Below are 19,732 nucleotides of genomic sequence, written 5' to 3' on the forward strand. Positions count from 1 at the left end.
ATCAACTGATAAACACGGGTTACTGCTACCCACACGAACAACTGGTAATCCTTACCTTTGCGTGGAGACAGAGAGTGAGGCTATGCTAAGACATCTGTTTTGCAAGACGCATTCTGCAAGGATTGAGCTCAGTAGGCAGTTACAGTGCTAAGAGTAAGAGTGTTAAATCAGTGGACAACAGATAATTACTGATCACTTACTATTCTCAAGGTGCAATGCCAGGCAGAGAATACAAAGACAGCATTTCATTTACACATGAATTGTGTTATGAAAATTCTCCAATAAGACAGATGTTTGTAACATGAAACACATTTTCACAAACAAGCAAGGAAATAATGATAGTTAAGATTTTCAGGCTAGCAAATAGAGGCCTGCTTAAGCCTAATGAAGCTAAAAAATATGTGTTAATTTACAGGAACTATAACAGAAAAAAATATTTTACAAGACTAGCAATGAAAGAAAAGAAATCAATAAGGAGATAGCTTCTATTGATTTAGTTTAAATAAATGTACTTAATGGAAAGTCATCTGAACATTTACTGAATCCAGGCATATGTTACCCCATTGAATTCTCAAAACAAACCTATTAAATTGATATTGTTATTCTAATTTTACTATTGAGGAAATTTAGGCTCAAGGAGAAGTAATCTGTCCTAGGTTACATCAGTACATTTGAGGAACCTATCAAAGCTGTGCTGTTCCACCTTCCCTACGTGAGATTCCAGTGTGTGCAGACTATGACAGACCCCCCACACCCTCCACATGCACACACGTCTGGGAAACACAGATAAAGGATATGAACAGTATCGTGTTTCCTTCTGCAGAGAGCCCCAGGCATATCACTAGCCTAGGGTCTACTTGTATTATGAATTTCACATCTTCAGGGCACTTATGTGACCTTGAAGTACTATTAAATTTTAACACCAAGCCTTTTTGACGGTTAGGCCCTGGGAGATCTTTCTTTTTACCAAGAGCATATTTAAGAGACAAGCCTCCAAGTGCCATTCTGTGTCATTTCATCCTAATTCGTCCTTTCAATGAAGGTGAAAAGGCCTAGTCTTCTGTCCTTTAAACCCAAGTCTTGTCTCTACCGGAGCTGTGAAGTACCACCAGGCTGGTCGCTGTTCTTCACAGCCCCCAAGGAGTTCCCTTAGAGACCGCACAGATCGCTTACGCTCTCAGAAGAATGTTTATCAGAACATGTTTACCTCTAAGTGTTTGTTTTTGGAAGAGTTTGAGGTTATCTCAGCCTGTCACACTGCTAGCTCTTATTAAATGTTTTTTGGAGAGGGTTTATTACTATTATTTTAAAAACTGCTCTATTTTAGAAAATTTTAAACATAATAACACAACAACACAAAAAGGTGCCTTTTCAAGACAAAATTGTCCCATTTGCAACAACATGGATGGATCTTGAGGGCAGGATGTTAAGCAAAATAAGCCAGACAGAGAAAGACAAATACTATATGATTTCACTCACATGTGGAAGGTAACAAACAGACGGATAAAGAGAACATATTAGTGGTTACCAGAAGGGAAGGGAGTTAGGGGATGGGCGAAAGGGATAAAGGGGGCACATATGTATGCTGACGGATAAAAATCAGACTACTGGGTGTGAGCACGATGAAGTGTATTCAGGAAGTGATAAATAATAATGCACACCTGAAATTGTACAATGTTATAAACCATTATAATCTCAATAAAATTACCTGGAAAAAAAAAGTTGCCTTTTCAGACATGAAATAGTTTAACCCTATTGAACAGGAAAGCATGCCTTCTCCATTTACTGATTTCATTTCAATCATTTGAATCACAGAAGCCACGCATGCTCACTGTAATAATTCACACAACACAGAAATACAAGTAAATTTAAATAAGCCTTTCCTTCTCCACCTCCCAAAAAGAACACTATTAACAATCTGATATATATCTTTCATTCTTTTCTTATATAAATATATCTAAACATATACAGTTTAAAATGTAATCAAATAATAAATATTATTTTATTACTTGTTTCTTAATAGTATAATATATTCTGTAAAGATCCCTTTTCCTACTTCAGTTTAAAAGGAAGATACTTCACTAGCTTGCTAGACAAATGAGAGCTGAATTTAACAAAGCACTTGATCCAGTCCCCAGTGGCCCAGCCACTTGATACTGCAGGTCTACGAGAGACAAGTTCCTCATCTCCATGCTTTCCTCCAACACAACACAAACTGTTATTTACCACATTATATTTTACCATTTTATACTATGATTAGATTACATATTTCTCCAAGAGTTTTAAAATAAAATCTTCCAAAGTAGTTCATTTTACTACTGTAGACTTTGCCTTATTCAGTAAGACATCTATTTCTCAACTAGCATATCCATATCAAATTTTGTATCTCTGGTGATTTGAGGAAGCCTGGCACATGGAGAGAGCTCCAAAGTATTTCTTGAATGCAGGGATAAAATAGTAAAATGAAAACGTTGTTTGAAAGAAACTATGCCATTATAACATCTCAGCCACAGACAGAAGGCGTTATCTATTTCCTAGTTATGTTAAAAGTATGCCCAACTAAAACATACCCATCAGAGAATTACAGTTTACAAAGTAGCCATCTTTCTTTAAAAAATAATATTGGTTGATTCTTTTCAGATTATAAAATATCTCACTTATTATAGAAAAGATGACTGCAAAGAAAGAAGGAAGAAAGGAAAGAAAGAAGGAAAATGGGAAAAGGTGACCACGTAATCCTGTGAAGTTGCTTTATAATAGAGGTTTTACTGCAACATAATTTAAGGCAGCATTCTTTAATAGCTAAATCATAAATTAAAATACCACTAATCCCTGGTATTGGCAAGGTTTTCTTAAACTAAAACATATTTTTCAGATGTAGTCTGTATCTTTGCATCATTAGAGTTCTTGCCAAGGATAGCCTTTTGAAATTAAGACCAATTTCAAAAGAAAGGAGTGTCTGTGGCCTGACTAGAGATAAAATGCCACAATTCAGACAGCAACATTTCATCTATTCTCACCTCCCCACCCCTCCAGAGTAGAGTAATACAGAAAGCTGAACTTACTAAAAGATAGCTGCAAAACTCTGAAATAGCTCCTGATAGGACACAGGGTGCATTCAGCTTCATAAACATCAAGTGAAGAACTTTTGGACACTGGGTGAATTTTCCGGTACTTTCTCTCATTTTGTGGATTCTTAGCTGTCCAACAAAGCTATTTGCCTCAACACTCCATAGCTTTAACTATCATTCTCATGCTTACGATTTCCAAATCATTACTGCCAGCCCTGTCTTATCCCAAGACCTCCAGACTTCTATATCCTATGGCGTATTTGAACCTATACTTGGATATTTACAAGATACTTCAAACTTAATAAGACCAACATAGAACTCATGAAATTACTCCCCAAACCTGCCTCCCTCCCCCACTCTTCTCTATTTCAATAAAATGTTCCACATCCACACAATTTCTTAAGTTAAAAACCCAGGTGCTGTTCTTGATTCCTTTTGTTCTTTCACTCCCTACACGTAATCTAGCAACAAGTTCCGCTGGTTCTATTCCAAAATTTATCCCAACTGCCCCCAATCCTCTCCAACTATATTACCAATGACCTTCCTGCAAACCACAGTATCTCTTGCTTGGATTAAGAAATAGCTTTGTAACCGGTCTACCTACTTCTACTACTGTCCTCTATAATCCATTCATGACAGCAGCAGGGTGATCTTTCAAAATCATAAATCAGATCACACCACTCTCCAGCTTAAAACCCTTTCCTAGCACATCGAGTATTAAAAAGCTTACCATTCAACTGAGTATACAATCCAATTCTCTTATCCTTGCTTGAAAGGCCTAACAAAATCTGGCCCCATCTCACCTTTCTGACTCATCTTGTGTTAGCGCCCACTCCAACAGCCCCACTGAGAGCACACAGGACCTCTGTACACTAGCTGTGCCATCTGCCCAGAATGCTGTGACTCCAAGTCTCTGCATACTGTGTTGCATCTTATTATTCAGGTATCACTTTAAAAAAATTCACCTCCTCAGAAAAGACTTCCTGCTCATGAATTATAAAACAGCCAACCACAATATCTGGCAAAATAATATATGCACTTACCCTTTGACACATCAATCCATTTATAGAAATCCATCTCAAAAAAACACCAGTAAAAATATGACACAGATGACCAGACATTACATGCCTCCCACTGGAAGTATACAATACCACCAGTGAAATAATCTTGAAAAGCAAACATACATACCCCGCCCCCACACACACATCTGATCAATCTTTCCTTGATCTAACTATCAATCCACAGGAAACACAGTGGGCAGAGGAACATGCAATCAGCAAATTATAAAATATAAATATGGGGAACTAGCAAGCGTAAATGACCAATTTTACTCAACAAAATAAATTACAAGGGGGAAAAATACATAGCAGAGGAACTAACAGATTAAGAGAAGTTTAAGGGAGAAATATCCAATTACAATGAATGGCCTTTATTTGGATCCAGATTCAAAAATATTGTTGAAGTCACCGGTCAAGTTTGAAACCTTATATGTTCCAATACTAAGAGAGTGTTGTTAAAATTGTTTAGTTGTGAGAACAGTATTCTGAATAAGTATTTAAAGTGAGTGCATATATTTTAGAGATATATACTTAAACAGTTATGGATGAATGATATAATGTAGCGGTTTGCTTCAAAATAATACGGGAAGGGCAGAGGAAATGGGGAGGGGTAAAGTTGAAACATGAGTTGATAATTTTTGAAGCTGGGTGATAGACAGATGGGGGTTCATTAGACCAGTCTATGTCTGTATATGTTGGAAGTTTTCCATAATAAAAGTTTATTAAAAAGCCAACCAATTACTCACTATAATACATTTTATTTCTCAGCCTATTAATGTTACTATGTCATTTTTAATTATTCATTTTGTGTTGTCTACCTCTTACTAAAATATAAGCTTTATGAGAGCAAAAGCTTAGTCTTTACTGCTTTTATCTCCAATGCCTAGAACAGTGCCAGGTTCCTGATTAATATTTCTGAATGAATAAACAAAACATCTGAGAAATGTGGAGTTTTAAAAGATTTTAACTCCACCACGGCCAACAGAGCATCAGGGAAATGTGCATGGCACTGGCCAGCAGGAACTTACCTTTACTTCAATGAAGTCAGGACTTCCCAGGGACACCAGCTCAGCATAGGCCTGGAGTTCATCCACATTCCATGCTTTCACTAGAGTTAGTCTGTAGACAGTACGCTGTTGCTAAAACAAAGGAAAAGCCGACTTTGTTTTTATTTTGGTAGAAGACATAGCTGGGAAGATTTTCAAATTTCTTCAACCCAGAGAGAACCCAAGTAAGGTGAAATCCAGCATGAGCTACTATAAATAGAAGTTATATTTTGTACAAAGATGAAAAAAAGGTAAACAATGTAGTAAATTCCCATAAGCCTTATAAAGGCACAGATATTGGTATATTTCTTTCCTCACACTCAAAATAATCTAACACTGTATTAGGGACCCAAAAGTTTCTTGACAAATACACACTGAATTAGATTTAGCAAGGAATAGTAAATTGACCAGTTTTGGACTGTTGAAAATTAATTCAAATAACCTCCAGCTTTCAGGTACCAATCACTCAAGTTGTTTATGACGAGATTTTCTAATGACTCTTGTCCTCTTTCTTGCTTTCTCATTATTTAATGATCCCATTGGCAGAAAAGGCAAACTTATGAGCTGTCACTGTTGCCATTTGTTTACCATATAACAAAAAGAGATACTGGTTTTCTGAAAGGTAATTAGACTATAGTCATCAAAGTCTTCAAAAAGTTTATACCCTGAGACTCTGTAGCTCCCTTCTAGGATCTACGATTTAAACATCTCAGAACAACATTATTGACAATAGTTTAAAATCTAAACCAAGAGTGGGAGCAGGACCTGTGACTTGCCTATAACCAAATGAATCAGGTAAAGGTGATGTGATGCATGTGGTTTTGTGTACATGATTACCTCCATACGTAGCAAGTTCCCAGGTAATTAAAATCCATGCTGTTAAACCTCAAACCATGCTTTAAGAAGCAAGGTTCAAAATATTCAAGCGAAAAACAAAGTGAGGTGAGAGAGGAACAAAATGAAACCAATCTCTCTGCTTCTCTCTACGTTTGAAGATTTCCATAATTTGTAAAAAATAAGAAACACTTAAAATCTTTAATGAAGAAAACCAAGAGATCTTTAACAAACAGTATTAGGCAGCCATACCAGAAAAGGTACTCAAAATTTATTTTTTAAATGCAGTATATAATACACGAAAAGACAAATCTTCCAGATTCCTTTTACATAGCTAGAATGTACTCAATGCTAAATACTTAACAAAAATGGCAGAGAACTGCAGACCAAGCTCACTTGTACTTATATATGCAAAAATCTTATAGAAATTTCAGCAAATAAAGTTCAGCACTATGTTAGAAATTCTGGGAATGCAAAGATGATTCAACATTATGCTATACGTGAATACAATTCATAACATTAATAGTTCAACACAGAAAAGCCATGTGATCATCTTCATAGATACACAAAAACATCTGATATACTTTAAAAACCATCCTGATTTTAAAACAAAGCAGAATAAACAAATCAAACACCATATGGTAAACACAAAAATTAAAATAACATACCCTTAACATAAAGAAAATACTCTCCAATCAATAGGCAATGCCATTCTTAGTAGTTTAAGAAATAGAGGCCTTCTCATTCAGTCCGACTAACAGAATAATGCTATAAATATTTCTGAAAGTTAAAATCAAAGCAGTAAGACATGAATAAGAATTACTGGACAGTATACAAAAAGCAATTACTTGCAAATGATATAAACGGCTTCTTGGAAACCTAAGAAAATGAGCTAAAAATCAGATTAAGGAAAAATAGCCAGTTACCAAATAAAAATATAAAAATGAATAGCTTTCCTAGCAGAGAGTAGTGGGGTAAATGTGGACTCTGGGGCCATAGTGAATCCCAGACCACGTACTAGCTATCTTTAATTTTCTGTTCTCAGGTTCTAACTGTGTAAAATGGGGGTTTTATACAGGATTAAAAGTGTTAATCCATGTAGCACCTAGAACCAAGCCTGAGAGCAGTAAATCATACCAAGTATTTGCTACTATTTCCCAAACATATGCTAGATATACATTATATATACAATTATAAAACAGAAGGCAAAGAATATTCTACTTACAATTGTAAAATAAATCTATAAAATACCTAATCGTTAACTTATGAAATAACATGGACAGTGAATAAAATAAACTTTTCTGAGAGACACTAACAAAAACATGAAGAGCCATTATGGATTTATAAATCTAATGTAATTCCAATGGGAGTTTAAAATTCCTCTGAACAAATAAACTGGCAAAGATACCAACAATAACAACAGCAGCAGGAGTTAGCAATTCATCAGCACTTACTATATGCCAGCTGTTGTTGTAAGTGCTTAACATCTTAGCAAAGATTCCAATATTTGTCTAATCTTTACAAAAACGTTACAAAATAGGTTTGCTACCTTCACATTACAGATATGGAATTGAGGATTAGAGCTGTTAAATAAATTTCAAAAAGTTACACAGCTGAAAGCAGCAATGTGAACCCAAACAGTAGGAATCCAGGGCAGACTCTCTCTTACTTTGCTAAACCTTTTAAAACTGTGAGATAAAACATGCATGTATAGAGCACCATGGCAGAGTAAGCTCTTCCCTTAGACTCTCCCCTCTAAAATACAGTGAAAAGGACATTCATACACCAATAGAGGACATACATGCAACACAAAAGATGTCTGAGAGACCCATGCACCCATACGTCTGAAGGTGGTGGTGGGGCTGGATCCCCCAGAGGGAGTGGAAGTTGATCAGCAAGAATCCATGGAGAGAGAGGGGTGACAGTTGGGGGAAGTGTGCAGGTGAGGAAAGGTGTTCTGAGCCCGCCTGGCACACCAGCCCCAGGATCGCCTGGAGCACAGTGCACAGAGGGGCTGTGGCTAGCAGAAGCACGCAGGTGAGGAGAGGCGCCCCATCCCCACCCGGCACTCCAGTCCCACGATAACCCGGAGCACGGTGTAGAGAGAGAGGGGTGGTGGCTGGGGGAAGCGCACAGGTGAAGAGAGACACCCCGTCCCCGCCTGGCACACCAGCCCCACAATTGCCTAGAGCAGGTGACAGGGAGAGAGGTGGTGGCTGGTGGAGCATTGTGAGCACCCAGAGCACCACATAGAGAAAGAGGCAGAAGTTGGGGGAGGCAGGCAGGTATAAGAAAGTGCCCTTTCCCCCGCCCAGCAGTCCAGTCCTGGGATGGCCCAGAGCTTGACACAGAGAGAAGCAGAGGCTAGGGGAAGTGAAGGGGAGAGAGATGGAAATCCACGTGAAAGAGACTACCAAATCTCCTGACTATGTCAATGTAAAAGACCTACTGCAAGGCATATAGGAGTAAAGCTGGCAAAAGTCAACGACAAAGAAAAAATATTAAGGGCAGCAAAGCAGAAGAAAATAACTTACAAAGGAACCCCTCGCAGGCTTTCAGCAGATTTCTCAGCAGAAACCTTACACGATATGAGAATGGAATGACATATTGAAAATCGTGAAAGACAAAACTTCCAGCCAAGAATACTGAATCCAGCGCAAATCTGCTTCACATATGACGGAGCAATAAAAACTTTCTTAGATAAACAAAAGCTAAGGGAGTTCACTGCCACAAGACCGCCCCTACATGGAATCCTCAAGAAGGTCCTCATATCTGAAAGGAAAAGAATAAATAAAAGAGGAGAGGGGCTGCAAAGCCCTGAGCAGGGAGATGAATAGGTAGGCAATAATCAGAAAATAGGCAGCTCTCTATCACATCAGGTTGGTAAACACTTAACTTCTACATCAAGGATAAAAAAAAGGAAAACACCAAAACAAAAATGATCTCATCATTTTAACTACAAACTTACAACACAAGATGGAATGAGATATGACAAAAATAACTTAGAAGGGGAAGAGGAAGGGGACAGATTCAGCATACTCTCGGGAGATAAGAGGCTACCAGAAAATGGACTATCTCATCTACGAGACTTTTTATACGAACCTAATGATAAAAATTAAATGAATAATTAGAACATAGACATATACGATAAACAAGGAGAAAATGAAGAAAACCAACATAGACAACTACCTAATCAAATCAGTAGTCCAAAATACACGTGACAAAAAACAAAGGAAATGCAGAAATCAGAAAATGTGCAAAACAATGGCAGAATTAAGCCCTCAACTATCAATATTCATTCTAAATGTAAATGGACTGAATTCTCTAATCAAAGCACACAGAGTGGCAGGATGCATCAAAGAACAAGACCCAACAATATGCTGCCTAAAGGAAACACATCTCAGCTCTAAAGAAAAACATAGGCTCAGAGTGAAGGGATGGAAGACGATACTTCAAGCTAATGGCAAACAAAAGAAAGCAGATGTCACAATACTTCTATCAGACAGAACAGACTTCAAGATAAAACAGATAAAGAGAGACGTAGAGGGGCAATATGATGATAAAAGAGACTCTAGACAAAGAAGATATAACACTTATAAACATATACGCACTCAACACAGGAGCACCAAAGTACATAAAGCAACTATTAACAGACCTAAAAGGAGATATTACCAATGACAATAATAGCAGGGGATCTCAACACCCCACTTACATCAATGGATAGATCACCCACACAAAAAATCAACGAGTTACTGGAATTAAATGGAAAACTACACTAGATGAACTTAATAAATATATAGAGCACTCCATCCCAAAACAGCAGAATGTACATTCTTCTCAAGCACACATGAACATTCTCAAGGATAGACCATATATTGGAAAAGAAGGCAAACCGCAATAAATTTAAGAAGATTGAAATTATATCTATTTATCTATTGTCTTTTCCGATCATAATGCTATGAAACTAGAAATCAGCTACAAGAACAAACTTGGGAAAGGAACAAAAATGTGGAGACTAAACAAGATGCTACTGAACAACCAATGGGCCATCGAAGAAATAAAGGGTGAAATCAGAAAGTATTTAGAGACAAATCAGAACAAAAACACACCATACCAACTCATATAGGATGCAGCAAAAGCGGTCCTAAAGAGAGCAATTTATAGCAATACAGGCCCACATTAACAAACAAGAAAAAGCTCAAATCAATAATCTTAAACTATACCTAACAGAATTAGAAAAAGAAGAACAAAGGCCAAACTCAGCAGAAGGAAGGAAATAATAAAAATTAGAGTAGAAATAAATGTAATTGAAACAAAAAAGACTGTAGGAAGGATCAATGTAACAAGGAGCTGGTTCTTTGATAAGATAAATAAAATTGTACAAACAATTAGCTAGGCTCATTAAGGAAAACAGAGAGAAGGCTCAAATAAATTAGAAATCAAAGAGGAGAAATTACAACGGATACCAGAGAAATACAAAAGATTATAAGAGATTATTATGAAAAATCATATGCCAACAAACTGGACAATCTAGTAGAAATGGATAAATTCTTAGACTCTTACAACCTCCCAAAACTGAATCAAGAGAAAATAGAGAATCTGAGCAGACCAATTAAAAGATATCGAAACAGTAATCAAAAACTTCCCCCAAATAAAAGTCCAGGACCAGATGGCTTCTCTGGATAATTCTACCAAACATTCAAAGAAGATATATCACCTATTCTAGTCAAATTACTCTAGAAAATTGAGGAAGATGGAAATATTCCTAATACATTCTATGAGGCCAACATCACCCTGATACCAAAGCCAGACAACAACAACACAAAGAAGGAAAATTACAGGCCAATATTGCTGAAGAACACAGATGCAAAACTCCTCAACGAAATATTGGCAAAGTGAATACAGCAATACATTAAAAAGATCATACACCATGCTCAGGTGGGATTCATACCAGGGACACAGGGATGGTTCAACATCTGCAAATCGATCAATGTGATACACCACATTCACAAAATGAGGAATAAAAAACACATGAGCATTTCCATAGATGCAGAGAAAGCAGATGACAAGATCCACCATCCATTCATAACTCTCAAGAAAATGAGTATATAAGGAAAGTACCTCAACACGATAAAGGCCATGTATGACAGACCCACAGCCAACATCATACTCAATGGGAAAAACTGAAGGCCATCCCTCTGAGAACAGGAACAAGACAAGGGTGCCCACTCTCACCACTCTTATTCAACATAGTACTAGAGGTTTTGGCCAGAACAATTAGGCAAGAAAGAGAAATAAAAGGAATCCAAATAGGCAATGAAGAATTGAAACTCTTGCTGTTTGCAGACAAAATAATTTTATATATAGAAAACTCTAAAGAATCCATCAGAAAATTATTAGAAATAAACAACTACAACAAAGTTGCAGGGTAAAAATCAACTTACAAAAATCAGTGGCATTTCTATGCTTTAATAATGAACTAACAGAAAGAGAACTCAGGAATATAATCCCATTTACAATCATAACAAAAAAGAAAATACCTAGGAATAAATTTAACCAAGGAGGTGAAACACCTATACAAGAAAAACTGTAAGACATTACTGAAAGAAATCAATAATGACATAAAGAAATGGAAAAATATTCTATGGAGATGGATTGGAAGAATAAACATAGTTACAATGTCCAGACTACCTAAAGCAATCTACAGATTCAATGCAATCACAATCAGAATCCCAATGACAGTCTTCACAGAAATAGTAGAAAGAATCTTAAAATACATATGGGGCAACAAAAGACCTCAAATAGCCAAAGCAATCCTGAGAAACAAGAAGAAGGTTGGTGGTATCACAATCCCTGACTTCAAAATACATTACAAAGCTGTAGTAGTCAAAACAGCATGGTACCAGTACAAAAACAGGGACATAGATCAATGGAACAGAACTGAAAGCCCAGAAATAAAACCACACATTACGGACAGCTAATCTTTGACAAAGGAGCCAAGAACATACAATGGAGAAAGGAAAGCTTCTTCAATAAATGGTGCTGGGAAAACTGGACAGCCACATGCAAAAGATTGAAAATGGACTATTATCTTTCTCTGTGCACAGAAACAGACTCAAAACGGACCAAAGACTTGAAGGTGAGAGCTGAAACCATAAAACTTCTGGGAAAATATAGGCAGTACACTCTCTGACATCAGACTTAAAAGCATCTTTTCGAACACCATGTCTACTCAGACAAGGGAAACAAAAGGAAAAAATAAACAAGTGGGACTTCATCAGACTAAAGAGCTTCTGCAAGGCAAAGGAAACCAAGATCAAAATGAAAAGTCAACCCACCAACTGGGAGAATATATTTGCAAATTATATATCTGATAAGGAGTTAATCTCCATAATATAAAAAGACATCACACAAATGAACTACAAAAACATAAACAACCCAGTGTAAAACTGGGCAAAGGATATGAACAGACATTTTTCCAAAGAAGATATACAGATGGCCAACAGGCACATGAAACGATGCTTAACATCACTAATCATCAGAGAATGCAAATCAAAAATAAACTTAAGATAGCATCTTACGCCCGTTAGAATGGCTATAATCACCAAGATAAAGAAAACAAATGTTGGGAGAGTTTGTGGAGAAAAGGGAACCCTCATCCACTACCGGTGGCAATGCAAACTGGAGCAGCCACTGAGGAAAACAGTATGGAGATTTTTCAAAAAATTAAAAGTAGAAATACCATATGACCCAGCTATCCTAGTATGGGGTATTTATCCAAAGAACTGGAAATCAACAACACAAAGAAACTTATGCACCCCTATGTTCACTGCAGCATTATTCACAATAGCCAAGAAACGGAAGTAACCCAAATGCCCATCGACTGATGACTGGATAGAGAAGATGTGGTTTATATATACAATGGAGGACTACTCAGCCATAAAAAAAAGAAAATCATCCCATTCGCAACACATGGATGGACCTTGAGGGCATTATGTTAAGTCAAATGAGCCAGACGGAGAAAGACAAACACTGTATGATTTTACTCATCCGTGGAATATAAACAAGCTTATCGACAAAGAGAGCAATTTAGTGGTTACCAGGGAGAAGGGGGGCAGAGGGTGTGCACAAGGGATGAAGGGGCATGCTTATATAGTGTATGACAAACATTAACATACAACTGAAATTCTACAATGTTATAAACTCTTATGACCACAATTAAAAAAAAGTACAGCTAAAGTGATTAACATAAAGAATATACCTATCACCCACTCACCATCCACTCTCTTTGCCCCAAAGATATCTAATGTCCTGACTTTAACATTATAGATATTTCCCTATGCTTGAAATTTATATGAATGCAACCATATAGTCTTTGTGTCTTGCTTCTGTTATTCAACACTGTGTTTATAAAATTCTTCTGTTGCTGTATGTTCAGATTTGTTCACTTTCTGTTATCTAGTATTCCATCAAATAAATATACAACAGTTTATTCAGCCATTTTTCCATTGATAGATATTTGGATTACTTCCACTTTTTAGCTATTATGAAACAATGCTTTTATCTCTTATAACACTGGAGTTTAATTTTGCCTGTTTTAGGAAATTGTATGAAATGCTATTAGGACATATATTCTTCTAATGTCTGGTTTCTTCAACGGAATTTGTTTGTGAGATTATCCAGGCTGTTGCATGTAAACTGTAGAAACATTTTCACTGCCATTTAGTACTCCATTATATGCATATACTACTAGTGAAAGTTGTTTGTTTTTTCTCAGTTTGGGTCTCTTACAAAATAATGTTCCTATGAGTGTTATCGTACTTGACTCCTGATGGACAAGAGAATACATTTTTCTTGGATGTACCTAAGAGTGGAAATACTGGGTCACAGGATGTGTACACATTCAACTTTAGCAGACACTGCCAAACTGGTTGCCAAAGTCATTTTATCATACTTCCACCCTCAGGGTATCAGAGTTCCAGTTGTTTCTCTTCTTCAACACCACTTAATGTTCTTAGACATTTAAATTTTAATCACTCTTGCATTGTTTTACTTTGTATTTGCCTGATTACTAGTTAAGTATATTTCTACTTTTGTAAAATACTTGTTAAAGTGTTTCGAATATTTCTCTACGCGGATATGTGTCTTTTTCCTACTGATTTCTTTTTCAAATTCTCTATATAATTCTGGCTATAAGAGCTCTGTTATAAGTGTACTGGGAATATTTCCATCTACTTTATGGCTTTCCTTTTTACTTTCTTCATATCTTTTGGTCAATATAAATAACTACTCCCGGTACATTTACCTCTTTATCTATATTATACTTATATTCAGATTGCCAAAGACATACAGAAGCACTATGGTTTACTGAAAAAGGAATGTTATTAAATTTGATTTGATTAGATCTTATTTCAAATTATCAACTTCATATTCTGGATTTCACTGTGTCTGTGGGGAGCTTGCTCAATGGAATGGTATCAGAGACTTCATTTAAGTCTGTTAAAATGAATTAAAGCACTTCCTAAAGTCTAAATGGTATTAGACGCCATATAGATTAGATTAAAACAAAACCTGGGTGCAGATGTTGCTTGCAAGTTGAAAGCTGGAATTTCCTTTGGAAAGGAAATACTTAACACTGTTATTTTATCCTTGTTTTCGTTAAAAAAGAAAAAAAACTGGGAGTAGAAACTGGATTGTATTAATTTAATTTGAATTAAACCCATTTTTTTCTGTTTGGGGATTTAGTAATTTTAATTTGCACAGGTGCTGGATTGGTTATTACTGCATGATTTTCTGATTGTGGCATATTACCTAGTAGGGCCAGGGATGGTGCAATGCTATGGAATATAAAAATGAGGATGAGGGCATTTATTTAAAGATTGGCACCTGAGCTAACATCTGTTACCAATCTTTTTTTTCTTCTTCTTCTCCCCAAAGTCCCCCAGTACATAGTTTTAAATCTAGTTGTAGGTCCTTCCAGCTCTGGTATGTGTGATGCCACCTCAGCTTTGCATGATGAGTGGTGCTAGGTTCACGCACAGGATCTGAACTGGGAAAACCCTGAACTGTTGAAGCAGAGCGCGTAAACTTAACCACTTGGCATGGGGCCAGCCTGTGGGAGGAAGGTATTTAATTCAGGCAAACAGTTTAGCTGCTTGCTACTCAGGCTACAATGTGATTTGTAAAATGTTACAATGTGATTTGCAAGAAGTGTTAAGAAGTTGGCATGTTATAATTTCAAGTATTTTCTGTTTGAGAGTCTAGGATTTTTTTCCCCTAGTAGTGGGGACAAATACAATAATACAAGGAAGGAGGGGAAATATCTGAAAGTGACATCACACTGAATGTACAGCTCGGCTGCGTGCCAAAAGACCTAGACGTTCACATCTAAAATTTAGACCAGATCTTAGTGACAGATTTTAAATTCGAGTTTTAATTTACGTTTCTTTCTTAGATGGAAGCAATACATGGACTGAAAATTGATGAAAACTGAGGTAAAAACTCCAAAGGTAAATGTTAAATACTTATCAAACAGAACTGAGGGAGAAAAGGATGACGTGCAAAGTAGAAAAGGCCTGAGTAGTTAGGAAGGATGGTAGAAAAGAGGAAAAAGTATAATATGAGGAAAAGAGTACAGAGTAGCAATTAATCTACTGGGCTCTGCAATCAGCTGTGTCAGTTTAGATAAACTCTCTATGCCTCTGTAAAATAGGGAGTGTAAATAGTATTTCTATCTTACAGTATTGTTGTAAAATTAAAATAACTAAAACAAATAAAAGACTTAGAACATGGCCTGGCACACAGAAAAGTATGAATAAATTTCAGCCACCATCATCATCACCACCACCAGCAGCTCCACAGATTCATCTGTTCACACAGGCATCAACTCAACCATTAGTCACTGGGTCTTTCTAAATGCTAGGCATACTTCTAAGTGCTGGAGATACAGCACTGAAAAAAGCAAACAAAGTCCTAATTGTGGTATAATTTACATTCTATTCTAGTAAATCAACAAAACCAGAGTCAGGAAAGAAATCAGCAACAATAGCAATATCAAAAGAGGAGAGGATCCAAGAAATCAGCAGTAAGACTCCACCACTCCTGCCTTTTGCACTGTCTCCTCAATCTGTAAAAACCCAATTGAATAATGAACAAATCACATGCTTGTCAAAAAAAATTAAATCCCTACTAATACTTAAAGCAAAACACAACTTAAAATTAAAACAATCCTTCACTGATGGCCATTGTTTCCAAAGCAAAAAAAACATTTAATGCCTCTACTAGAAATTGGGTAATCTATCAAAGTCATTAGACACCATATGTATTCTTGAAATGACTTTAATTGACTAAGTTTTATACTGTTTCTGGGAGACAAAATAAAATATGTCAATCCGATAGGTGAAATAAGCAAAGAAGGAGAAAATAAATTCAAAGATATAACTCATGATGCATCCAAATGAAGCATTCTCTATATTCAAAGATAAGTAGGGAGACTATTATAGAATTACTCCCAAAGTAAATTAACTAAGTAACCAACCTATTTAAACCTTAACGAACAACTGAAAATGTAGATCAAGGAAAGAGGACAAAGAAAACATTATAAGATTCAGTGAAGAAAACCTGATCCAACAGGAAAAGAAATAAAAAGAAACACATCAAGTCATTAATAGTGCTTACTTCTGAGGAACAGAAGTAAGAGAAGGGTTGTAGGTTTATTACTTACCTTTCTTTTTAAAGGCCTGTAGAACACCATAAACTGTACCAACATTCGCATTATGAAAATCTCAGGAGAGGAGAGAGAAAATGGCAAAAAGAATATTTGAAAAAAGAATGGGCAAAAACTTCCAAAGTTTGATGAAAAACATGAACCTACACATCCAAGAAGCTCAAAAAACTTCACAGAGGAAAAACTCAAAAGAGATACAGACTGAGAGACATTATAATCAAACTGTCAAAAGACAAAGACAAAGAGAGAATCTTGAAAGCAGTAGGATGAAGTGACTTGTCACATAGAAGGGATCCTGAGGAAGATTAAGAGCCAATTTCTTACCACCAAGCATAGTAGTCAACAGGCAGTGGGATGAGAGATTTAAACTACTAAGAGAAAAAAACTATCAACCAAGACTTCTATACCTGGCAAAATTATCCTTCAAAAATAAAGGAAAAACAAAGTCACTACCAAATAAATAAAAGTTGAGGGAGTTCATTGTTAGTAGACCTGCCCTAGAAGAAATGCTAAAGGGATTCTTTCAGGATGACATGAAAAGACACCAGTCAGTACAGACAGTATCTTGAAACCATATGAGGAAATAAAGAACTTCAATGAAGGTAATTACATAAGTAAATACAAAAGCCACTATTATTCTATTTTTGGTTTGTAACTCTCTTTTCGTTTCCTATATGATTTGAAAGACGTACACATAACACAATAATGATAAATCTATGTTAATGAACATGTAATGTATAAAAAGTAATCTATGAAATTAACAACATAAAGGAGGGAGATAGAGTTGTATAGAAATAGTTTTTGTACGTCATGGAAGTTCGTCTTACATAAATTCAAACTAGACTGCTATAAATTGAAGATCTAAGTTGTAATCTCCATGATAACCATTAAGAAAATAACTAACAGAAAATACAAAAGAGAAAATGATGAGAGAATCAAAAAGGTACACTAGAAAAAAATCAATCAAACACAAAGAAGGCAGTACTGGAGGAATTTGGAAACAAAAAGGATCTAGGACATATAGAAAACAAACAAAAATAGAAGTAAGTCTTTCCTTATCAATAATGACTTTAAATGTAAATTGATTAAACTTGGCAATTAAAAGACAGAGATAGAATGGATTAAAAAAAAACAAAAACACTAACTAATTCTACATTGTCCACAAGACACTCACTTTAGATCCAAATATACAAACAGGTTAAAAGTGCAAGATGGGAAAACTATATTCCATGCAAATAGTAACCAAAAGAGAGCTAGGGTGGTATGATAATATCAGAGAAAACAGACTTTCCAAGAGATTGTTACAAGAGACAAGAAATATCCTTTTATACATTGATAAAATGCTTAATTCTTCAAGAAGATATAACAGTTATAAACATATACGTACTAAGCAACAGTCACATAAAAGGGCTTCTCATAAAATTAACAGCCAATTCCTCAACAGGAGTATTACCAACTAGAAAATTCCACATAAGCCTTTGGTGTCCAGAGTTTTTATTGGAGCTCCATCACATACTGCCCACATGGCTGAATTTTGATTTCCAGACCCTCCTGGAGGTTCAGGGTCATACTTTTAGTCACTAGTTACTCTGGAGGTTGGAACTAATAATGGAATCAATAATGAAACTAATAATGTTACAAAGCCTCCATCATAAATCACATTACCAGATGTCCAGTGGTCAGAGCTCCCAGGCAAACAAAGACACTCCTATAACACAGGACATTCTGAGAATCACTTCCTTATAGCCAAGGGTAAAGGCCAAACCTCTTCTTAGGTAAACTTGATTCTTCACTAGACAACGACCAATGGGTCAGAGAAAATAAATCACAAGGGAAAATACTTTGAGATAAATAAAAACAAAAACACAACATACCAAAACTTATGGAAAACAGAGAAAGCAGTGCTCAGAGGGAAATTAATAGCTGTAAACACTTACATTAAAAAAGGAAGACAGATCTCAAATCAATAACATAACTTTGCACCTCAAGGATCTAGAAAAGAAGAGTAAATTGAAACAAAAGCTAACCGTAAGAAAGAAACAATAAAGCCGACAACAGAGGTAAAAGTAATAGACAACAGAGAAACAATGGAGAAGAAGAAACCAAAAGTTGTTCATAAGAATACCAACAAAATTGACAAGCCTTTAGCTAGACTAAGAAAAGAGAGAGAAGACACAAATAACTGAAATCAGAAATGAAAGTGAAGACAATACTGTCAACCTCAAAGAAACAGAAAGGATGAGGAGAGTACTATGAACAATTGTATGCCAACAAATTAGATAACCTAAACCAAACAGACAAATGCCTAGAAACACACAAATTACCAAAAATGACTCATGGAGATATGGAAAATCTGAACAAACCTGTAACAGGTAGAGATTGAATCAGTAATCAAAAAACTCTCACCAAAAAAAGTGCGGGAACAGATGGCTTCTCTGGTGAATTCTGCCAAACCTTTCAAGAAGAATACTCGCAAACTCTTATCATAAAGAGAAGAAGAGGGAACACTTCTGAACTCCTTCTCTGAGGCCAGCATCATCTTCAACCAAATCAGACAGAGATACCAGAAGAAATATTCAATATCCCTTAAAAATACAGATGCAGAAATGCTCAAAAAATACTATCAAACTGAATCCAACTGCAGAGTAAAATAGTACACACCATGAATAAGCACGATTTATCCCAGGAATGAAAAATATCACATACTGCATGAATCCATTTTTATACGAAATATACTGAATAGGTATACCATAGAAACAGAAAGCAGATTAGTGGTTTTCAGGGACTGAGGGTAGGGTGGATGGGGGAATAACTACTTAATGGCTACAGGATTTTATTTTGGAGTGATGAAAATGTTTATGAACTAGTTAGAGGTGGTGATTGAACAGCATTATGAATGTACTAAATGCCACTGTATTGTTCACTTTAAAATGGTTAACATTATGTTATTTGAATTTTATCTCAATGAAAAAAAAAATCCCTGTCAAAATTCCAGCT

The 19,732-nt window shown here is 36.0% G+C and overlaps 1 protein-coding gene across 11 annotated transcripts in view; it reads right to left on the reverse strand.

Annotated features, from left to right (window-relative positions):
- The window catches only part of LOC103558201 (S-adenosyl-L-methionine-dependent tRNA 4-demethylwyosine synthase TYW1), a 214,454-nt gene that overhangs the window by 36,966 nt on the left and 157,756 nt on the right, over window positions 1-19,732 (reverse strand). For 9 of the 11 annotated variants that reach the window (XM_008531059.2, XM_070567822.1, XM_070567827.1 and 6 more), the window contains one exon: window positions 5,158-5,268. In XM_008531059.2, the coding sequence (XP_008529281.2) occupies window positions 5,158-5,268 (111 nt within the window). Of the gene's footprint in view, window positions 1-5,157; window positions 5,269-19,141; window positions 19,275-19,732 lie in introns of all 11 variants that reach the window. The other 2 variants (XR_011524726.1, XR_011524725.1) reach the window with 1 other exon arrangement.

Source organism: Equus przewalskii, chromosome 12 (assembly GCF_037783145.1).
Source record: "Equus przewalskii isolate Varuska chromosome 12, EquPr2, whole genome shotgun sequence".
Classification (NCBI taxonomy): Eukaryota; Metazoa; Chordata; class Mammalia; order Perissodactyla; family Equidae; genus Equus; species Equus przewalskii.